Genomic DNA, 19,913 nt, shown 5'->3' with positions numbered 1-19,913 from the left:
TTTATTTATAAACAGAGATAGCTTTATTTCTCTCTTTCCAATTATTGTGCCTTTTTTTCTTCTTTTAAGGCATTCATCGTGTCAAATAGGAATGCAGAGAGGGAATATCAATACCTTTTTACTCATCTTAGAGGAAAAGCACCTGGTTTTTCACCATTTAGTCTGAGATTTGCTGCACAATTTGGTAGATTATAAAATTAAAGAAATTTCTCTTTATGCATAGAGAGAAATTTGCTGAAAGATATAGTTTTTAAGCCATGACTAGGTACTGGATTTTGCCAAATACCTTTTCTGTATTTATTGATATTATCCCATGGTTTATCCTCTTTAGCTGGCAATGTGATAGCTAACATTAATTTCTGAATTGTGTATCAGCATTTCATATCTAAAATAAATCAGTCTTGAGTAAGGTGTATGATTTTTTTTTTACATATTGCTGGATTTTATTTGATCTCTCAAGGTGATTTGCCTTTCTTGGTGTTTTTGTGTGCTTTGGGTATTAGAATAATGTTGGCCTTTGAGAATGAATTAGGAAGTATTTTCTCTACTTCTATTTTCCAGAACAGACCATAGAACATCAGTATCATTTCTTTCTCAGACACTGGGTAGAGTTCAGTGAAGCCATTTGAACATAGTGCTCCCTGTAATAGGAGTTTATTAAATCATTAATTCAATTTCATAAATATAGGCCTATTCTGATTATTTATTTTTGTGCTAGGCTTGGTGGATTTTATATCTCAATGAATAAGTCTATTTTGTCAGTTAAAGTTATCCAATTTTTGGACATACTATTGTTCATAATGTTTCTTACTTAATCTTTGAATGTGTATGTAATTAGTGTGCAGTCTTGCTTGCATTTCTGGTATTTAGTGCTTTGTATCCATTCATCCTCCCTCTTACCCTTCCTACTTCCTTCCCTCCTTCTCTTCATGTCTTCTTCTCTTTTTTTACTTAATTTTTTTTTACTTTTTTACTTGATTCTTAATCAGTTTTACTGTCATTTATTTCAAAGAACCAGCATTTGAATTGGTTTATTGCTCTCTTCTTTCCTGTTTAAACCTTCACTGATTTCTACTCTGTATTCTTACTTTTTTTCTTCTTCTTAGTTTGAATTTGACTAGTGCTTTTTATTTCCAGTTTCCTAAAGTGGAACTTTAAATGATTGGCTTTAGGTCATTTTTTTTGTCTGATATATTCATTCATCCAGTGCTATACATTTCACTCTCAGCATCACTTTTCAGTGTGTATCACACATTTTGAACTTATTTTCACTGAGTTCAAAAATGTTTAAAAATTTCTATTGGGAACTGTGTTGACCTGGGTGTCATTCATTTAGAAGAGTGCTGTTTAATCTGCAAATATTTTGGATTTTTTCCAGGACTCCTTCTTTTATTGATTTCTAGTTTAATTCCATATAGGTTGAGGCCATATTTTGTGTGGTTTCAAATCCTTTTGTTGAGGATCCTTGTTTGTGTGGTGTTGAAGTGTATGGGCAGTGACTCATTTTATGATTAATTATGCTTACGACTCAGTCTTTTAGTGGGCCTGTAGTACAAGAATGTAATTTTAATAAACATTTCTCACCCCCACACTTACTCCTTGTAAAACAGGAAGGCGGTGCCCAGATTAGAATGACTGGTGTTCATTGATTGGCTGGTAAATGTTTTCCTTGAAGAAAGCCTTTGTTACTGAGAAAAGATATTTTTGGCATATTTTTAAATAGTATTTTCTCCCTTCTTGGAAGCACGGATTTCTTAGAAATGGTTTTCCTTTGATCTTTACCCTGAGAACTTGGAGAGTAACCTCCAAGGAGGTATAACTCCTGAAAACATGGGAACCCATTTAAATCTGGGTGGTTAGGAGCTTTTTGGTTTTTTTTCAAAACCATCTATTCTCAGTCTCCAGCAGCTAGTTAATTACCCTTAAGCATTCCAGCTGTCACTGTCCCAGCTGGGACTGGGTCTTTTCCTAAATCCTGTCCATCTTCTCCTGTTTCTCCAGTTTTCAGGGATGTAGTTTGCCCTGTGACCTCAGTCATCCAACAGATCTAGGAAGAGTGTTTACTTTTAGTTTGTTTAGCCTTTTTCTCGTTTGGAGGATGGACTGATAAGTTCCAAGCTCTCTATATGATAAAATGGAAACTAGAAGTCTGGAACACTCCCGTGGATCCATGGATACTGACTGAATCCGTAGCCTTCTAAAGGGATGACTTATCTGAGGGCAGCTCCAAATCCAATCTTGAGAGCTCAGAAGTGAATGACGTCAGTGATAGGAAAGGCACAGGAGCCAAGAAGAGAGCTGTCACCCCGTGGGAGAACACTTCATCTATGACTTTATCTTCACTACAGGGTTGGTGGGCTGTTTTTAATAAGAGGGGTCTATGGCTATCTCAGAATTCAGGGGCTTTGGTCATATACAACAAGAGAAGAAATATTTTCTATATGAGAAATATTTATCTATATCTATATATATGTCATTGCTAAGTTGAAAAGAACTTAGTTAGGTTATATCATGCTTCTAAATAAGATCATGCTCAGACTGTCTTATTTCAAACTAGTTAATTTTGTGGAAAGGTGATACCTTATTCAGTAACTGAACTGAAAACATTGTTTTTAGTCCTGGAGGCTGAATATTTGCTCTACCTCTGAGTTACTACTCCAGCTTTTTTTTTTTTTTTTGGCCAGTGCTGGGCCTTGGACTCAGGGCCTGAGCACTGTCCCTGGCTTCTTTTTGCTCAAGGCTAGCACTCTGCCACTTGAGCCACAGCGCCACTTCTGGCCATTTTCTATATATGTGGTGCTGGGGAATTGAACCCAGGGCTTCTTGTATACAAGGAGGCAAGCACTATTGCCACTAGGCCACATTCCAAGCCCATACCCCAGCTTTTTAAAGATGTATCTAGTAGGGGTAGGGGCTTTTACTTGCCACAGGACATTTGGATATTTGTAATATCATGCGTGCCCATATGAAATTGTCAGTCAAGGAAGATAGAAGCATGTCTGTGCTGTACCAAATGATTCCATGGACCTCATCTGACCCATGGGTTAGATGTTCTCCACCCCTGAGATGCCTTGTTGTGCCATCACCTCAGAGGTACCTGCTAGTTTCTGCTGATGGAGCATTAGCAGTAGTGGAGAAGCTACAGCCTCTACTTCCTTCATTGTCCCTTAGATCCTCTTCTTTCTGAGATTCTCCATCTTGCCATAACTGCTTAGACAATTGTTCTTCTTTCCTTTAGTCGTGAATCATGTATAAGCCTGTTAGCCATTCTCTCTAATTATATATTTTTGCTTCTCTTCCTTATTTGACCATTAGTTTAGCAGATTTGTCTGAATTTAGATAGGTATATAGGAGGGCTGAAGAAATGAAACTGGAAGAGCAGCTATGTGGGACACATAGTGAAATGAACCATAATCCAGAGATCAGCAGAATGCCATCCAGGATAATCTAGGATTGTCCAGCAAGTCAAGTGGTTCTACAGATGACAGTCCATTTTAGAGAAAATCTGAGCTGGGAACTCAGTGCCCAGTCCTTTACCTTGGACTATCCATGTTGGAAAATGGAAACAGTTAGAACTAGCATGGAGCATTTACACAGATACTCAGGCTGGAAGGTCTGGAGTACTCCACACCTCATTAGTGAAAGGATATGTCCCAGCCATCCCAGGGGACCATGTGGAGAGAGTCATGGACAGGAGAAACATGTTTATAAGGAAGCTTATTAGTGGGTCCATATCTCCCACGGGAGAGGGAACAACATGCCATCTTCACCTTATCCAGGTAGCAGCTTCTCTCTGGGGCTAAAGAGGAAGTAGGTATGTCTTAATGGTGAGTGGGAGTGGCTAGTTGTAAGGCAGGGAGTTTAGGTGTAGGTGGATTTGGGGGCTAATGGGAGGAGCTGAGGATCTAAGGCGGGGGGGGGGGGGGGGAGGGGAATGCTAACAATTAGCAGTCTTCTTCCCCCAGAATGGACTACAGCCGTCCTGTTTTGATGACATGGACATCCTGGATTGATGACATGGGTCCTGACACTAAAAGCTGATTTGCTTCCTGTGGTTCTTTTATGATCTTAAAATCTTTGAACCACTGAACTTTCCAAGTTGTTATAAAATGTTGATTATGTAATGTTCTTACCAATCATTGTTAACAGATGATAAATGCTGCCAAAATTGATTTCACTGGATGTTGACACATACTGATTCGTAATGCCAAAGACAGATTAAATATGTTGGCTCCATGCAGCAAGAATTTTAAAAAGTCAGTATTGATTTCTGTTTAGTTTCTATGATTAAGTCACTCAGGAATTATCAAAGCACAAGGTTTCAATAATTCTACCTCTCCTTCAGGAATAGCGTTATGTTCATGACTTGCAGGGGACACAACAAACAGAGGATTCCTTTCAAACATGGCCCTCTGTGCTAACCTTTGGGGGCAGCAGATGCTCTGAACTCAATTGGATGAGGACAGAGGGCATTCAAACATTTGGCCCTTGTATTTCTTGGCCATACTGCTAAGGAAAGTCTTTATTGTCATCTTGTGCTGAAGGTTCAGTATTGGGAAATAATTGACTAAAATAATTGACTAAAGAAAATGACAATGATCCCAGCTGGTCTCAGTCTTTGAAATGTTTTCCAAGGTCTGAGGAACAAAGTAATAATTCCCCTGGTAGAATTAAAGGAATAATCATGTGGTACTTTATTGAAAAAGCCAACCTCCACAAAAACCTGGAACAATTGGGGGCTTAATAACAGCATCCAATGGTATTATGGCTATCCATGAGAAGAACTGGTCTCCTCAATGAATTGTATAGTAGAACCACACACACCCAGGAGTCCCAGTGCATCTGGGATCAACTGGAAGTTTCCAATAAGCTCCTGCCAAGACACTGTGGCATTAGTTCTTCTTACCAATCATGAGCAAATGAAGTAAACTGACTATTTTGTGTTATTATTGACACAAATGTGTTTCCCATTGCACAGGCAGTTCAACAGAGTTAGAAACTTGCAAAATATATTTTGATATTAAAGAAAGAATTAGAAACTTGCTAGACCTCAGAGAATGTGGGATTTGACAGCTTGTCAGATTCCCATAGTCTGTAAGAATTCAAGGGATTCTAGACTCATGGGTACCATGTTTCCTTAGCTAAGAAAACAGCTGAAACTGAGAACTCCCCACACAAATCTGGCATCTTGTCCATCCCCACAGGGGAGAACCACTGTCAGACAACTGAAGTTCTGCTGGGCTTGCTAAAGGAACATGCACATCTGTTATTTTCATGTTGACCTTCCACAAAGAAGAACTGTATGAGAATGCATTAGAGGGAGGAGAATACTTAGGAGGCCTCTCTTATCCCCTAGGCTACCCCTGGGACATTAGTTTATTCTATGTGAGATGAAACTTGCCAAAAGTTAAGCAAAACCTGTTAGATTGTCTGCAGGCAAAAATAAAAAGGCAGGGAAAATAAATATCAGATTTCTTCTTTCCAACTAATAGCATGAGTTTCCACTTCTTTTGCTTTAAACCCAAGTGGTAAATCTGTTTTTTGGTTTCCTTTTAAGTGGCATAGCTGGGGTTTGCTCATTGTGACTAGCCTGACATAAACTAAATGTGTGTGGTAGATCTCAGAGTCCCTGTAGTTGTCTGTTAGGCTTTCTAATAATCATATCTATCCATTCCAACTGGGTGTTGTTCACTCTAGTTTTTCACCTTAAAGACCACATCACCTTGAAAGCATTGCTTCCAGGTTTTACATAGTAGACAGAGTTGTTCCAGGATTCTTCTGGATCAGTATTGCCAGACAAAACCCAGGCATTATTTCTGCCAGGTGCTTTTAGAAAATACACATGTTTTCTACCTCCCAATAAGTTCATGAGATATGTAGAAATGTTTGTTCTCTTACAGATGAACAAATACAAAGCTAAATGACATGCTCAAGGTCACAGACAGAACTTCAGATTCTAAGTCATATGATTTTTTCTGCCAAGGTGGTAACTTCTCCTAATTAAGTTATCTCTTATTTTATATGTCCCAAAAGAGAAATCAAAGCAGTACTGATGGATGGTTCATGAACTTACTGTTTCTTAGAAATCTAAGAGTAAAAATTCTGAGTTGCTATTTTCTTGCAGAAAGCATAAGTAGTTGGCTGGGTAGCCATGCAAATAGAAACCCATCAACTCTTTCATTTCTCTGCTTAACATTTAACATTTCTCTGCATTTCTTCTCTCCTAGAGGCCTATGTAGGAATGCCAGGTAATTTTTTTTTGGTTAATCTTACAGAAATAGTTTAGGAATAATTATATTGTAATTAATAAATTATATCGTAAACTACCAGAAAAATTACTTGATTGCCCTTTATTCAATTGTGGCTCATTTTTTTATTGTAAAGATGAAATATAAAAACTTAAACTGTTTGGGAACTTTTTCAACAAATTTTAATCACCAAATACAATTTAAAATATTTTTGTTTGGTTATGTTCTGTATTCCTTCTAATTTTCCCAATATACATTCTCTGTCACTTCATATCCTCTGTTTGTCAATCCTTCCCCCTTAGTTATCTCTTTTTATGCACCTGTCACATTCCATATTTAAAAAATAGATCCTAACTAAGCACGGTTGTCTCATGCCTGTAATCTTATCTGAGTATCTGAGATCTGAGAATCATGGTGTGAAGCCAGCCCAGCCGGGGGAAGAAAAGTCTGTGAGACACTTATTTCCAATTAACCACCATAACACTAGAAGTGGCACTGTGGCTCAAGTAGTAGAGTGCTAGCCTTGAGCAAAAGAGCTCAGGGAGTGCTCAGGCCTTAGAGTAAGATCCCCACAATCAACAACAAGAAAAATTCCCTTGTTTTTTTTTACCAACTGTTGAGAGCTGGTACAGACAGCAACTCATCATTATTAACTGACAACCAAAGGTGTCTGTTGTTGGGTAGGTGCCTCCAGAGGCAGCATTTACTCTGGCAAGTGAGCAAGACAGTCTGTTTTGGTGTGGCAGGAAAATGTCAGAATTTTTAATACTTTTATTTGGGCTTGTTTTTACTGTCATACACTTTGCTTGTTTTAATGTGTCTATAATACATAATATATTTAAGCAGTTGTAGATCTACATACCTTGTAAGATTAACAGACATTTGTTGAATATGTCTGCTCAAGATGCTTTTACTATGGTGTTTATGATTTTTAAAATGTGGCAATCACAGCCATAGAGGAGCTGATTACAGAGAATATAGTATTCACTGTTCTTTAATAACTGCTTCCTATGTGCTAGGTACTAATTGCTTGTTCATATTATATCATTCAATATTCACAAGCAACTCTGTGAAGTAAGTTTGGATAACTTGTCCAAAAATGCAAAACTTCTAGTGGCAACCCTTGAGCTCAGGCCCACATCCTCCAAGATCTTGCTCATAAATGATGCTTTACACTGCCTCTGACAGTTACTGAAGGGTAGAAGGCCTGGACTCTGCATTCTGAGGACCATCGGCTAAGCAGCATTTCCCAGTCCCTTTGGACACCTATCTCAAACTAATCTGCAGGCCAGGGACTGCGGCTACAAAGATAAATTAAGGCATGGATTCTGCCCTCAAAAAGCTACAATGCAAGAGACAAAAGTCACATAAATATCTATAATACAAGTAGAATGTGAAAAACATAAAAAATGGAGAGCAGTGGGGGATTTGGAATATATTTCTGCTGCATGGAAGAATTATAATCCACATTTGAGCTGACTTGAAGCCCAAACTTCTCCCCAAATCACCACATATCATTCTGAAAAAAAAAAGTTACTGAGAATCTTTGAAGCTATTTGCCCTGGGCCTTGACTTTTCTCCTTTTCCTTTGGGAACTCTTTTCCTACTGAAAAGTAGGGTGCATCTCTGAGGCTGGGCTTCAGCTCAGCCATACTTAGCCTGGAAGGCCTCTGGGCAGGGAGAGTGGAAATGCAAACGTTTTCCAGCTGGACCTGTCCCTCAGGCTCTCCATAGTTTGATTTCGGTGCCCAACCCATGACCACTCCCACCTGCTCTGATGCCTGACGGGAGCAAGGCCATGTTTGGTAGAGTGTACTTTTATATCTCATGGACTTGTGAAATCCAAGAAACTAGAACTTTGCATTTAGCTTTTAAGTTAAATTGTGGCATGCAGTGTTAGCATTTGAGGCAACCGAAAACAGTCTTCCTTGAAGAAATTGATTCCTGAGAGCACAGTATTTTCCCAGAAGTATCAAAAAATAAAAGAAGAAAAAACAACGTTGCCTCAAGGAGGCAAAGAGTCAAGAGATGCTGTCATGCATATGGTCAGTTTTCTCAGGATTAGGAGTGGCCATCTGTCAAGGTAGTTTAAATCAGAAGTACATTCTTGTGATGATCAGCAAATGCGAGTGAAATTCAGTCTCCTCTACATAACCAATGTTGGGAGTAGTCATTTAATCTCCCACCATATGACTCAGCTTGGGATACACAAGAAATATTTTACTCAATGTTGTGAAATTTTACTTTATTAACCCAGCAGCAAAGTTGGCTGGTACATTGGAGGGAGCCAAACTTGATAAGTTTTTCATTTTCTCCCTGTTTTCACTGTAAAAGACTGGCCTGGAAGATGCTTAATGAAGCATTTTCCCACAAGAGAGAAGCAGTGGCCTTGATATAGGAGTGATTCTGCAATTCTGGCACTGGAAATGTGTATTATTTTATCTGTTGGGGGAAAGATGGGATTTCATAAGTGATTATGTGGGGACATGCCTGCAGACTTAACTACTTACTATGGCTTAAACATCTCTAAATAAAAATATGAATTATAAGAGGAAAAGTTCTGGCTTCAGCTCTCAAGATTTGTTAGTGATGTAGCCTAAACCTTGGACCAATTTGTAGTGCCTCAGATTTCCCATGGAGGAGAATGTTCTCATGTATATATCAGCAACATTATAATCTTTTAAGAAGTTATTTCAGGGGGGTTGACTGATTCCTTTAATCTTAGCTACTTAGAGGGCACACATTGGGGAAGATTGAGGTTTGAGCCTGGGCAAAAACCTTTGTGAGCCCCCCCCCCCTCCCCCCCGGCCAAATCTCAACTAATAAGATGGGTGTGGTAACATGAGCCTGTCAGTCCAGCTATATCAGAAAACAGGAGGATTGAGTTAAGGCAAAAATGTAAGATGCTATACCAAAAACAACTTAAGCAAAAAGGACAGAGGACATGGTTCAAGTGGTGAAGCATAGCCTAACAAGCACAAAGCCCTGAGGCCACCTACCCTCCCCCACACACAGTGCCACAATAAAAAAAAAAAAAAAAACTTGCTGAGAAATTCAGCTTCAAAGAATAATAGAGCTTTTTAAAAGTCTTAAAGCAGAATTAATTGGTAAATGCCACTTTCGAGGGTTCTCAAACTCTGTTGTTTTTTTTTTTTTTGGCCAGTCCTGGGCCTTGGACTCAGGGCCTGAGCACTGTCCCTGGCTTCTTCCCGCTCAAGGCTAGCACTCTGCCACTTGAGCCACAGCGCCGCTTCTGGCCGTTTTCTGTATATGTGGTGCTGGGGAATCGAACCTAGGGCCTCGTGTATCCGAGGCAGGCACTCTTGCCACTAGGCTATATCCCCAGCCCGGTTCTCAAACTCTGAAGGGCATGCATCTCCCATTAAGGCTGGCAATATTTCAGCAAGTTATTTTCAAAGTCTAAATATTCTTTCTTGAAGTCTGTCTCCTCAAACTCTATCAGGAGGGAGGAAGACAGTCCTTATAATCCTGTGAAATCATTAGGTACATATGCTTCTTGTCAGCTGTCTACAGCCATCTGCCTGTACTGATTATTTTGTATGACTCTCAAATGATGTTATAAATATCCAAATGGCCCTGGGTAGAAGGATGATTCCCTAACACTTCTAGGCAGAAAATAATAATATCCTATTCCTTATAACAGAAGAATTCTTGTATTAGTAAATAGAATCCTTAGTTTTCTGGAAGACACTTCTACAAGAGTCAGCAGACTACCTAGTATTTCTTGAGAATTTACTATGTGCTTGTGATCACAATCCAAGCTATCAGAGTTCCAGACAATACCACAAGGGACTTGCTTATTGAACCTCTGAGCTGGGATCAAAACCATTGATTCCAGTCATTCAACAGTGGATTTCTGTCTGTACCACCCCAGGTGTCCCTTATGCCTGTTTATCTCCAGTGACAGGGACCTATCTCTTGACATCATGTTATTGCCAGGAAATACAGATTTCCACACAAAGTTAGTCACAATGCAGGAATGAGTTAAGTAAGTGAGTGCTGAATCAGTTGAAAAAGACAAGATCTGCATGAGATCAGAGGGAAAGCATAACCACTGTGGGCTGTTGTGGTCAGAAAAAGATGACGAGGTTAAATAACAAAAACCATTTGTCCTGTAAGAACAAGTTTTTAATAGTGTTAGAGTTCTACAGAGATCTGAATAATAGTTAATAATTATTTGTCTAAAATAATACTGTGGCCAGTAGAAAAGAATATAGATTGCTATAGAGTCGACTTTATGTTAGGAACAATGTCAATATATTATTTCATATAATCTACGCAGTAATCTTTTGAGATGGATGCAAACACTACTTTATGTAATGAGATCCTGTGGCCTGCAGAAATTCAGTCACCACAGAGGCAGAGCCAAGCTCTGGCCTCTTTACATAATGACATAGTTCTAGTCTTATCTGCTTTGCTAACTGCCTCTGCTGGAAATTCTCCATCTGTTATATACTTGCTAACAAGTTCTTTCCAATCTTACTGGTAAAACAAGAGAAAATGCAAAAGCAGTGGGAGAGAAATAACTCACTGGTGGTTTGTTCAACCTGGTGACTCTAGTCCTGAGAGGAAAAGAATATTATCTCATTAATATCCATTTTTACATATAAATAGGGAACTCCTCCTTACTGATACACTAGGGTTTCTAAAGTCTAGCACTGATAGCTAAAATAAATGGTGAATTGTTATATACTAGTGTTTCTAATTTGGTACCCTAAGAACCTGGGTTGCTTCACAATGAAAGATCACCTGTGGCACCTCTGGAATGAATGAGTATGTAGATAACTGTAAGTCATAGAGTTTGGTGATTGTTTCCAACTACTTTCATTCATCTTAATAAATTAACATACTTTTTACCATTACTTGTATTCTTCATACTTACATTAGTGGATCATTTTGTTCTTATATAACTACTGAGTTCTAAGTGTCTAGCTTTCTTTTAATTACTCAGTTCCTTTTAAAAAAATAAGTAGGAATGAAGATTTAGAAATCCCAAGATAAAGGGGAAAATTCCTAATGACTTCTAGGCCTGTTTTTTTCTAACCTTAAACATTTTAGATGAACATTTTGACATTTTGAAATAACTCTAGAGAGTAGATATTATTTCCCCTAACTAGAAAAGGAAACTGAGGCTTAGGAAGATTGTCTTGCTAAAGTTTTAGAAGTAATATATGGTAGAAATGAAAACTCAAAAGAATTTGCCTTTTCTCTGAATATCATTCCATAGTGCTTGCCAGCTATTCTCATATTTGCATTTCTTTTCTACCATTCGTGACTCTAACAATTACTGACATTTGAGCCAATTTTCATTAGACATAGTTTCAAAAAAATACTCATATTGTTAAGCAGCAATTTGAATATCAGTGAGCTGGTGTGTAAATGACTTTTGCTAGAAGGAGATCTTAGATGTGGTGTTTTACTGTTTCATTTTTGTGGCAGCAAGATGGCAATATTTCCATCTATATTTCAGGGACTAAAATATATACTAAGTAAAGCTTCATAAGTAGAAGGGCTTTAGATGCATGCTGTATTTGAATAAAGGCTAATGCCAGGAAAACCCTCTGATCTTAGAATTTCTTTCAGAATTTCTGTAAAAAGGCACCATTCTTGGAGTACCTGGATGTCTGTCATTGTGCCCAGCTGACAGATGATGTTATGAAAACAGTGGCCATTTACTGTGCTCAGCTCATTTCTCTCAACATTGCAGGCTGTCCCAAGGTATGCTAGGCAGGGCTCAGACACGGCAAGGGGAAGCACTGCGGAAGCACCCTGACTGGCAGCAGTCAGAGGCAAAACTCATCATAGAACTTGTTTTCTTTGTCGTGGCTCAGGGATCAGATTTTTTTCTTCCACCCCCAAATTGGGAATGTCTTTCTTTAGCATTTCATTTATATTGCAGTAGAATTTTTTAAGTTTAAAATATAATTCTCATATAGTATAAACGTGTCAATGATTTATTTAAATAGTCAGAGAACCAAAAAAATAAGACAGACAGTCCATAGAGCATTGAAATGAACTTGGTATGTTAAGAATTGAAGAATGAATTGGATTACGATTTTCAAGTTAGATTACAATCATAGCCTTAGGCTTACATTTTCTACAAGCTAGAAATAACTTACATTTTTTCTGAACAAAATTATATTAATATGTGACAGCCTTAATCAATAGTTCATTAATACTTATTCAGTTTTGGCCTTAATAATCAGAAAATAGTATGTGAAACAAAAGTAAAATGCTCTGTACATTTCCTCAGGTCGAGTCAAGTACACAGTACCCCAATATGACATGAAAGGTTCATGCAGTTATCTTTATCCTATTTTTAAGTGTGACCATTTTCTTGACACTTGTATATACACTGCATATTTAGTGTAAAATAATTTGACTCATAAAACAGCTTCCAGGGGAGTTAATACTCCACTGGCAAACACCACCCAAGTGCAATTATTTGTTGGCATTTTGTTCTTATTCTTCCAGAATATTTTCCTACATACAAAAAAAAAGTAAGAAGTAGCCAAGGGTTTTGCATGTTGCTTTAAAAAAAATACAATTATTGGATGTGGTGGCACACACCTGTAATCCTAGTGCTTAGGAGGCTGAGGCAAGAGGATAGTCGATTTGAGGACAATCTGAGCTACAAAATTGACCCAGTCTCAAAAACAAAAAAGGTGGGGTGAGGCATAACTTAAGTGGTAGAACAAACTCCCTAGCAATCTGAAAGTCCTGAATTCAATCCTAGTACTGAAAAAAAAAATCATTCTTTCCAAAGTACAATATAATGTATTTTTTTTCTTGTAACATACTATAAACATAGCTCCATGCGAAAAAATTAAAATCTTGGGATTTTTGTTAATTGGGCAGGTTTCTCTATTGAAACACTACCAAGACTCAAGAAGTGTAAGGACTCACACAGATAAGAAAAACAGGAGGAGGATCAAGATCAACAATTTTTTTTTTTTTTTTGCCAGTCCTGGGGCGTGGACTCAGGGCCTGAGCACTGTTCCTGGCTTCTTTTTTTTTTCAATTTTTATTTTTATTGTCAAACTGATGTACAGAGAGGTTACAGGTTCATATGCTAGGCATTGGATACATTTCTTGTACTGTTTGTTGCCTCCCCCCCTCATTCCCCCCTCTTTTTGATCAAGGCTGGTACTCTACTTCTTGAGCCACAACACCACTTTCAGCTTTCTCTGTTTATGTGGTGCTAAGGAATCGAACCCTGGGCTTCCTGCATGCTAGGCAAACACCCTACCACTAAGCCACATTCCCAGCCCCAAACCAACAAAATTTTGGAAGCTTGAAAATGGACAAATTTAGCAGACTAGAGACAGCCTCCAAGTCCTAAGCCTAGAAAGTGCTGGGGCAGGGAGTGAACTCCTGGTCATACTGAAGTTTGAACTCAGAGCCTTGCACTTGTTAAGCATGCGCTATCCACTGGAAACACTCTACCATAAAAAATTCATGTCTGCCTCAGCATTCTAAGCCAGGTTTCCCAAAATCCCACAGGTGATTTTTAAAAGATGAACATTTTATTTATTTCTTGGTCAGCTTTTCCCTGCAGCTACCTTACCTCTAGCCACTCAACCATAAACCTCATCTTAGCTAATCCTAAAATGCCAAATAAAGTAGATGTAGCTCAAAGCGGGTGGGGGACCTTGTTGCTGAGGTCAAGTTCTAAAGCCTTGGCAGTATACTAGACCCTGCTATCACCTTTGATCCATATGCCAGTGATTCAAAGTAGGAGTTAATGATTGGAATGAAATTAATAGTTGAGAAAAATAAATCAATCAATCATTGAACAGCAATAACAAAATATTTCTCTAATATATCCTTTACGGAGATGGAGCTAAAACAGGCCAGAAATTGCATTTCTGACTGTCAGAGCGGCATAGGGGATTGAAGTAAATTCATTGTGTATACTGGTTACCAGCTTGTGTGAGTCTGGAGACACAGAATATCCTGCACAAGTGACCTGAAACAGGTTTTTGTAATTTACACACACCCAATAAGAACAGAAGCTCAGAATTTACTGACCACCGGTCCCCCAGAGTCTTAGGAAAGCTGCCATGACTGGATGAGTGCATGCTTCACTAGCACTGTTGCTAAGGGACTCAAAAGCTCCCCACCATGGGTTTTATACCCCATGGACAAAATGGCTCAGAGCTAACACAAAGCAGGGAGGGTGTTGGGGCGCTGGCAGAATGGCTAAAGCATTCGAGCACCTGCCTAACAACACAAGACACATGTTCAATCCCTATTGCCACAAAAAATGAGAGAAAGGAGGAGAGAGAGAGACAGACGGGGGGGAGGGAGAGAGAGAAAGAGAGGAAAGAAAGTAAAAACTAGTTACTGAATATTGTAGTTATGTTATTATGATGGATTTGTAATTGTTTCCACTTTGCTAGTTTTTGTTAATTTTTGGTAACATACTTATGTTACTTCTAATATAGGAAATAACTTCATTTAAAATATAAATAGTGGCACACGTTGCTGATTCCAGAACTTGAGAGGCTGAGGCAGGAGGATAGGAAGTTTGAGGCCAGTCTGAGTTACATTGCAAGACTCTATCTCAAAAAAAGCCCATAAAACAAAAACAAAACCAAAAATTTCCCAGAGAATCAAAGGGAATTGTATTGGGAGGAACAATAGCCTCTCCCAAAGGGGCTGGCATTAGAACCAGGACCTTGTCAAACTACAAAATATACATCCCTTAAGGTCCATCTACCAACAGGACTAAGAAGAAATATAGCCAGCCCTCTCTAGTTCCAGTTCCAGGTTTTCAGTTCATAAATCCCTAAAACATTAACAGTGATTTTCCATCTGCACAAAATGGCCTCCCTTTCACTACCACTGTGAACTCCACCTGCCCTAGACTTTCTCTCACCCCACTCCCACTGGCCTTCCTTTCCTCATCAACACCGAGGGCTTTTATCTTCTCTCAATGACATCAGATCCTCGGAGACCCATATAATATGGCAAGAATGTCTGAAGACATTTTTGTGAGAATCAGTTGCAATAATAAACCTTGGTTCTGAGCCTTATGCTCAGGAAACATGGAATGCTTAGACAATGACAGCATCCCTTCTTCCAAACTTATAAAATGTACATTTCAAGCCAAAGGTCTTTTTAATTCTTTTAAATTTATGTTAAAAAAAGAGTATAACCTCATGGCATATGTTTGGTTTTTTTAATGTTCAAACATAAAATAAAAAATTAAATTCAAGTGGAAGGAAAATTCCTTTGGTGAGAGTAATCCAGTTTATTCTATAGCATGTCTCAGTTTCACAATAAATTCAAAATCTAGACTTCAAGTAAGTGAAATAAACTAAAAATTGGAGTTGAATTACCCCTGTAGGACATCTGGGCAAACTTGCAAGATGTTGGAATATGTTTGGCAGAATTTCTCTGAGCAGAACTCTGATCATCTTTATGGCTTCTGCTCATCTTTCTTTGCTTGCCTCCGGACATCTGACTCACTCCCTTGTCCTTTCTTAATGATACCTCTTACATACATCCACCAGAGATGCCCAGACCTTTCTTACCATAGTCTTGTCCTGTTGGGATGTATATTTTGATCTTTAAAGGATGTCTACTTTTAGTTTGATCACATATCATTTCCTTAAACTAATTTAAAAACTGATGAAACCTCAGAGTAGATGTTGAGTTGAAAGGTAATTTACCTCTTTGTAGTGCATTTTGTAAGTTGCCATCTTGATGTGATAGGTATTACTAAGGAAACTTGATTAAGTTTCTCATTCAAACTTGAGACTCTTAAATAAGAATGTATTTCACTGGGATTCTTTGAGGCAGATGTTTTTACTATTCTGACCTTTTTTTGGAAATCAAGTTAAGCCAATATTTGGCCCACCTTGTAATAACCCCAGTGAAAGAAAATGCACAGGTTTCCTGCTTTGGTTTGTTATATTTGTGCTTACATTCCTCACAAATTCACACGTTGAAACTCTAATTTCCCTTGTGACAGTATGAGGAGGTAAGCAGTGAATAGGTTTAGCAGAGGCCATGAGAATGGAGCCCTCAAATGGGTTTCTGTTCTTTAAGAAGAGGAGGAGACTAGAGGTCTCTCTCTCTCTGCCATGGGAGAGTGTGGCTAGAGGCAGACACCTGAAGATGAGGATTTTCCCCTTGATTTTGATTTTGACCTCCAGCTTGCACCTCCCAAGCTTCATAACTGTGAAAACTCATTGTATATTATTTAAGCCATTTAATCTGTTGTATTTTTATTGTAGCAGCCTAAAATGACTGAGTCAATGTTCTTCAGTGGGCTAGAGTTGTGTGAATAACCAATACTTACTTTGGTTCTGTGTTCAGATTACTGACATGGGAATAGAGATGTTATTGGCAAAATGCCATTATCTGCACATTTTGGATCTCTCTGGTTGTGTCCTGCTTACTGACCAAACCCTTCAGGACCTTCAGATAGGTTGCAGTCAACTCCGAATCCTTAAGATGAAATACTGTAGTCATATCTTCATGTAAGTATGCAGCTGAATAGGAAAAACCTGGAGAACTGTTTTCCAAGACAACAGAGCACATGGCTGTGGTATTTGTACTATGCAGAAGTAGTCAGTTATGAAGGTTCATTTGTATGTTTGCCTAACTAAAGCCAACATTTTGAGTCAAAGCAAGAGTATCTCTCTTCTATAGTGACCTTTGTGGTTTCACATCCCTTTCCCAGTAGCCCATGTACTTTGAGCATCTTCCCTTGGGTAATCAAGCAGGTGTCCAAAGTTAACTCTGTCCCTTGCATCTTATCTCCAGCTCTTCCTCTGTCACTCCTCTCTTAACTCCATTAGAGGTTAAGAAGATAACCTGATTGGACCAGCTGGCAATTAAACTTTTTCCTATTGGCTGAAGGTATAGATGTGAAGTGACCTGATGCTGTAACTCCTAAAGTGTTCAAAGAAAGAATCCTTGGTCATTCCCTGAAGGCTGGTTCTTTTGGTCTACTGGAAAAAATTGATAGTAAGAATGAACTTTTTTGAAGTATAAAATATATAACATGATCCAAGAATATAGATTATATTAAGTAAGTAGGCATGAGCCAAACCAGCCCTCAAGGAAGCCCAGAAGGAAATGTCTGATGTTAGGTTGTGTGGAAAGAAATGGGAAGAGCAAGACAAGTATGGAGAGAGGATGGAAGAGGGAAGGTAGCAGATAGTTGGAGCAAGAAAATGAGATGTTTCTGATAAGAGGATTCCAATTCCTATATTTTTTTTAGTTTCTCAATGCTTTTCAAAGTACATGAATGTAAACACAGCTATGTAGGATACTATGCTTAAAAAACAAAAATTCCTTTCCTATGGGTCAAGACCACTGTCACTAACTATAGTACTATAGTCAATACCAGCAGTATTGAGTTATGAACAACTGTGAACTGCTGCTGTGTGTGAGTGTGTGTGTGAACTGCTGCTGCTGCTGCTGCTGTGTGTGTGTGTGTGTGTGTGTGTGTGTGTGTGTGCAGAGCTTTGCTATTTGGGAGGCAGATGGAGCAGGAGGGTATTAGAAAGAAGAACCCAAGAATATCTTTCTGGACCAGCAGAGCAGCAAAAGCTAGGAGCAGAAGGACTTTTACTCATGGTATGAGCTGCTGAAATCTCCCGTGGGCTCTTAACACAAGATTTCAGAGAGAAACAAAAGAATATAATATTCCCTTAAATAACTTAGTATCTTCTTCTTTTTTTTTTTTTTTTTTTTTTTTTTGCTAGTCCTGGGCCTTGGACTCAGGGCCTGAGCACTGTCCCTGGCTTCTTTTTTTGCTCAAGGCTACCACTCTGCCACTTTGAGTCACAGCGCCACTTCTGGCCATTTTCTGTATATGTGGTGCTGGGGAATCGAACCCAGGGCTTCAAGTATATGAGGCAAACGCTCTTTCCACTAGGCCATATCCCCAGCCCTTAGTATGTTCTTAAACAAAACAAAACTTAACGATAATCCTATGAAGCCATGTATGGAAAGAACTGAATTCTATGATCTACTTCCTAACCAACTTCAGAGGAAGGCATTGGGTTTGAGGCATTACAAACCATGGATTTAAAAGGTTAGGAAGGTAGAGGTGGCGTGCCAGGAGCTCTAATGCCCATAACAGTGTCTTTCTCATTTGGAACTGATGATGCCAATGCTTCATTCTTCAAATCTCCCAATGTTTGTTATTATGCTTCCGTAAAGCCTGTGGAGAGAAATCTTGCAACAACAACAAAAGAACTTTAAGAGCTGTAGTAATCTCAACTCCACAGAATTAAAAGAAGAAATATCAGTAAGAATAGAATATGGAGAAAGAAAAAGATAGAGGTTTATTCTTTTTATATAATAATGATGTATTTCAAAAACAAAATTTTAAGAGTTAAAATACTGAAGATTTAAAAAATTAACAGAATATGACATCTTATTTGTTGCTAATATCTTTTTCAAATTTGAGAGTAAGTATTTCTCTAAAAGAGGATACTTGTTTACCAAGTTTGCACACAGAGATTAGAGAATCAGAACTAGAAATTAGTATATAGCAACTACTTTTATTTAAATTATTAAGTTTCCATGTTTCATATGAGCACATATAAATAATTCAAAAAGTCACTTAAGACTTTGTTATTTTCCTTTGGTTTAAGAAGCTACTAAGTTAAGGACATATTTTGATCCTTTCTCTCTCTCTCTCTCTCTCTCTCTCTCTCTCTCTCTCTCTTTCTCTCTCTGGAATCTTACATTAATAGCCCTAACAAGATTTCAGAAGCTCACACCAAGACAACAAATTCACAGTGCTTTGGTTATCTTTATTTAAAGTCTAATTAAAATTAAATTGCACTTAAAACCAGTACTGCCTTTCCTAGTTTAATCGGCCTACCTGAATTCCTATGGCTATGTAGCATAAGCATAACATCAAGTATATTATAAGGGCTTCTCCACATCAGTTGGGTCAATTTCTCTAAATCAATGTAACGTATAGTCCCAGAGTTAAGAAGTTATCTCCTTATTCATTCTAAATCCAACAGAAAAAGCCTATTACTCATTTTGATTTTAGTATGGTCTTGTCATTCAAACCAACTTCCCAGGAAAGCCTTTCTGACTTCAAAACAGCTTCATTTACAAGTTAGATATACTTCTTTCTGATGTCTTCTATATTCCCTTTCTTACTTCCTCCTAAGAGAAACCAGGACAGTATTTTTTTTAATTTCTTTTTTTTTTAATTATCAAACTGATGTACAGAGAGGTTACAGTTTCATACGTTCCTTAGGCATTGGATACATTTCATGTACTGTTTGTTACCTTGTCCCTCATTCCCCCTCCCCTTTTCCTCCCCTCCCCCCCCCATGAATTGTTCAGTTCATTTACACCAAACAGTTTTGCAAGTATTGCTTTTGCAGTTGCTTGTCTTTTTTTATCCTGGGTCTCTCGATTTTGGTTTTCCCTTCCAATTTCCTAGTTCTAATACCAGTATACACGGTTTCCAATGTACTCAGATAAGATACAGAGATAGTGTAGGTACAACCACAGGAAGGGGATACAAGAAGATCTTCAATAATAGAAGCTACAGTTATGCATAGCATGTTGAAAGTAGTTATAACAATGATATAAAATAAAATTAAGAAGAGTAGCGACTGCTTCACATGTACAACATTCACAATTTAAATTTAT

At 38.2% G+C, this 19,913-nt stretch overlaps 1 protein-coding gene across 1 annotated transcript in view; it reads left to right on the top strand.

Annotated features, from left to right (window-relative positions):
• LOC125345229 (dynein regulatory complex subunit 6-like) overlaps positions 1-16,763 on the top strand; it is a 121,186-nt gene extending 104,423 nt beyond the window's left edge. Inside the window, 2 exon segments of the mRNA XM_048337447.1 lie at positions 11,853-11,987; positions 16,596-16,763. Of these exon segments, the coding sequence (XP_048193404.1) occupies positions 11,853-11,987; positions 16,596-16,763 (303 nt within the window).
• Positions 16,764-19,913: the final 3,150 nt, after the last annotated feature.

This window comes from Perognathus longimembris, chromosome 2 (assembly GCF_023159225.1).
Source record: "Perognathus longimembris pacificus isolate PPM17 chromosome 2, ASM2315922v1, whole genome shotgun sequence".
Taxonomy (NCBI): Eukaryota; Metazoa; Chordata; class Mammalia; order Rodentia; family Heteromyidae; genus Perognathus; species Perognathus longimembris.
The sequence above is the reverse complement of the archived record's forward strand: the minus strand, read 5'-3'. Positions and strand labels throughout refer to the sequence as shown.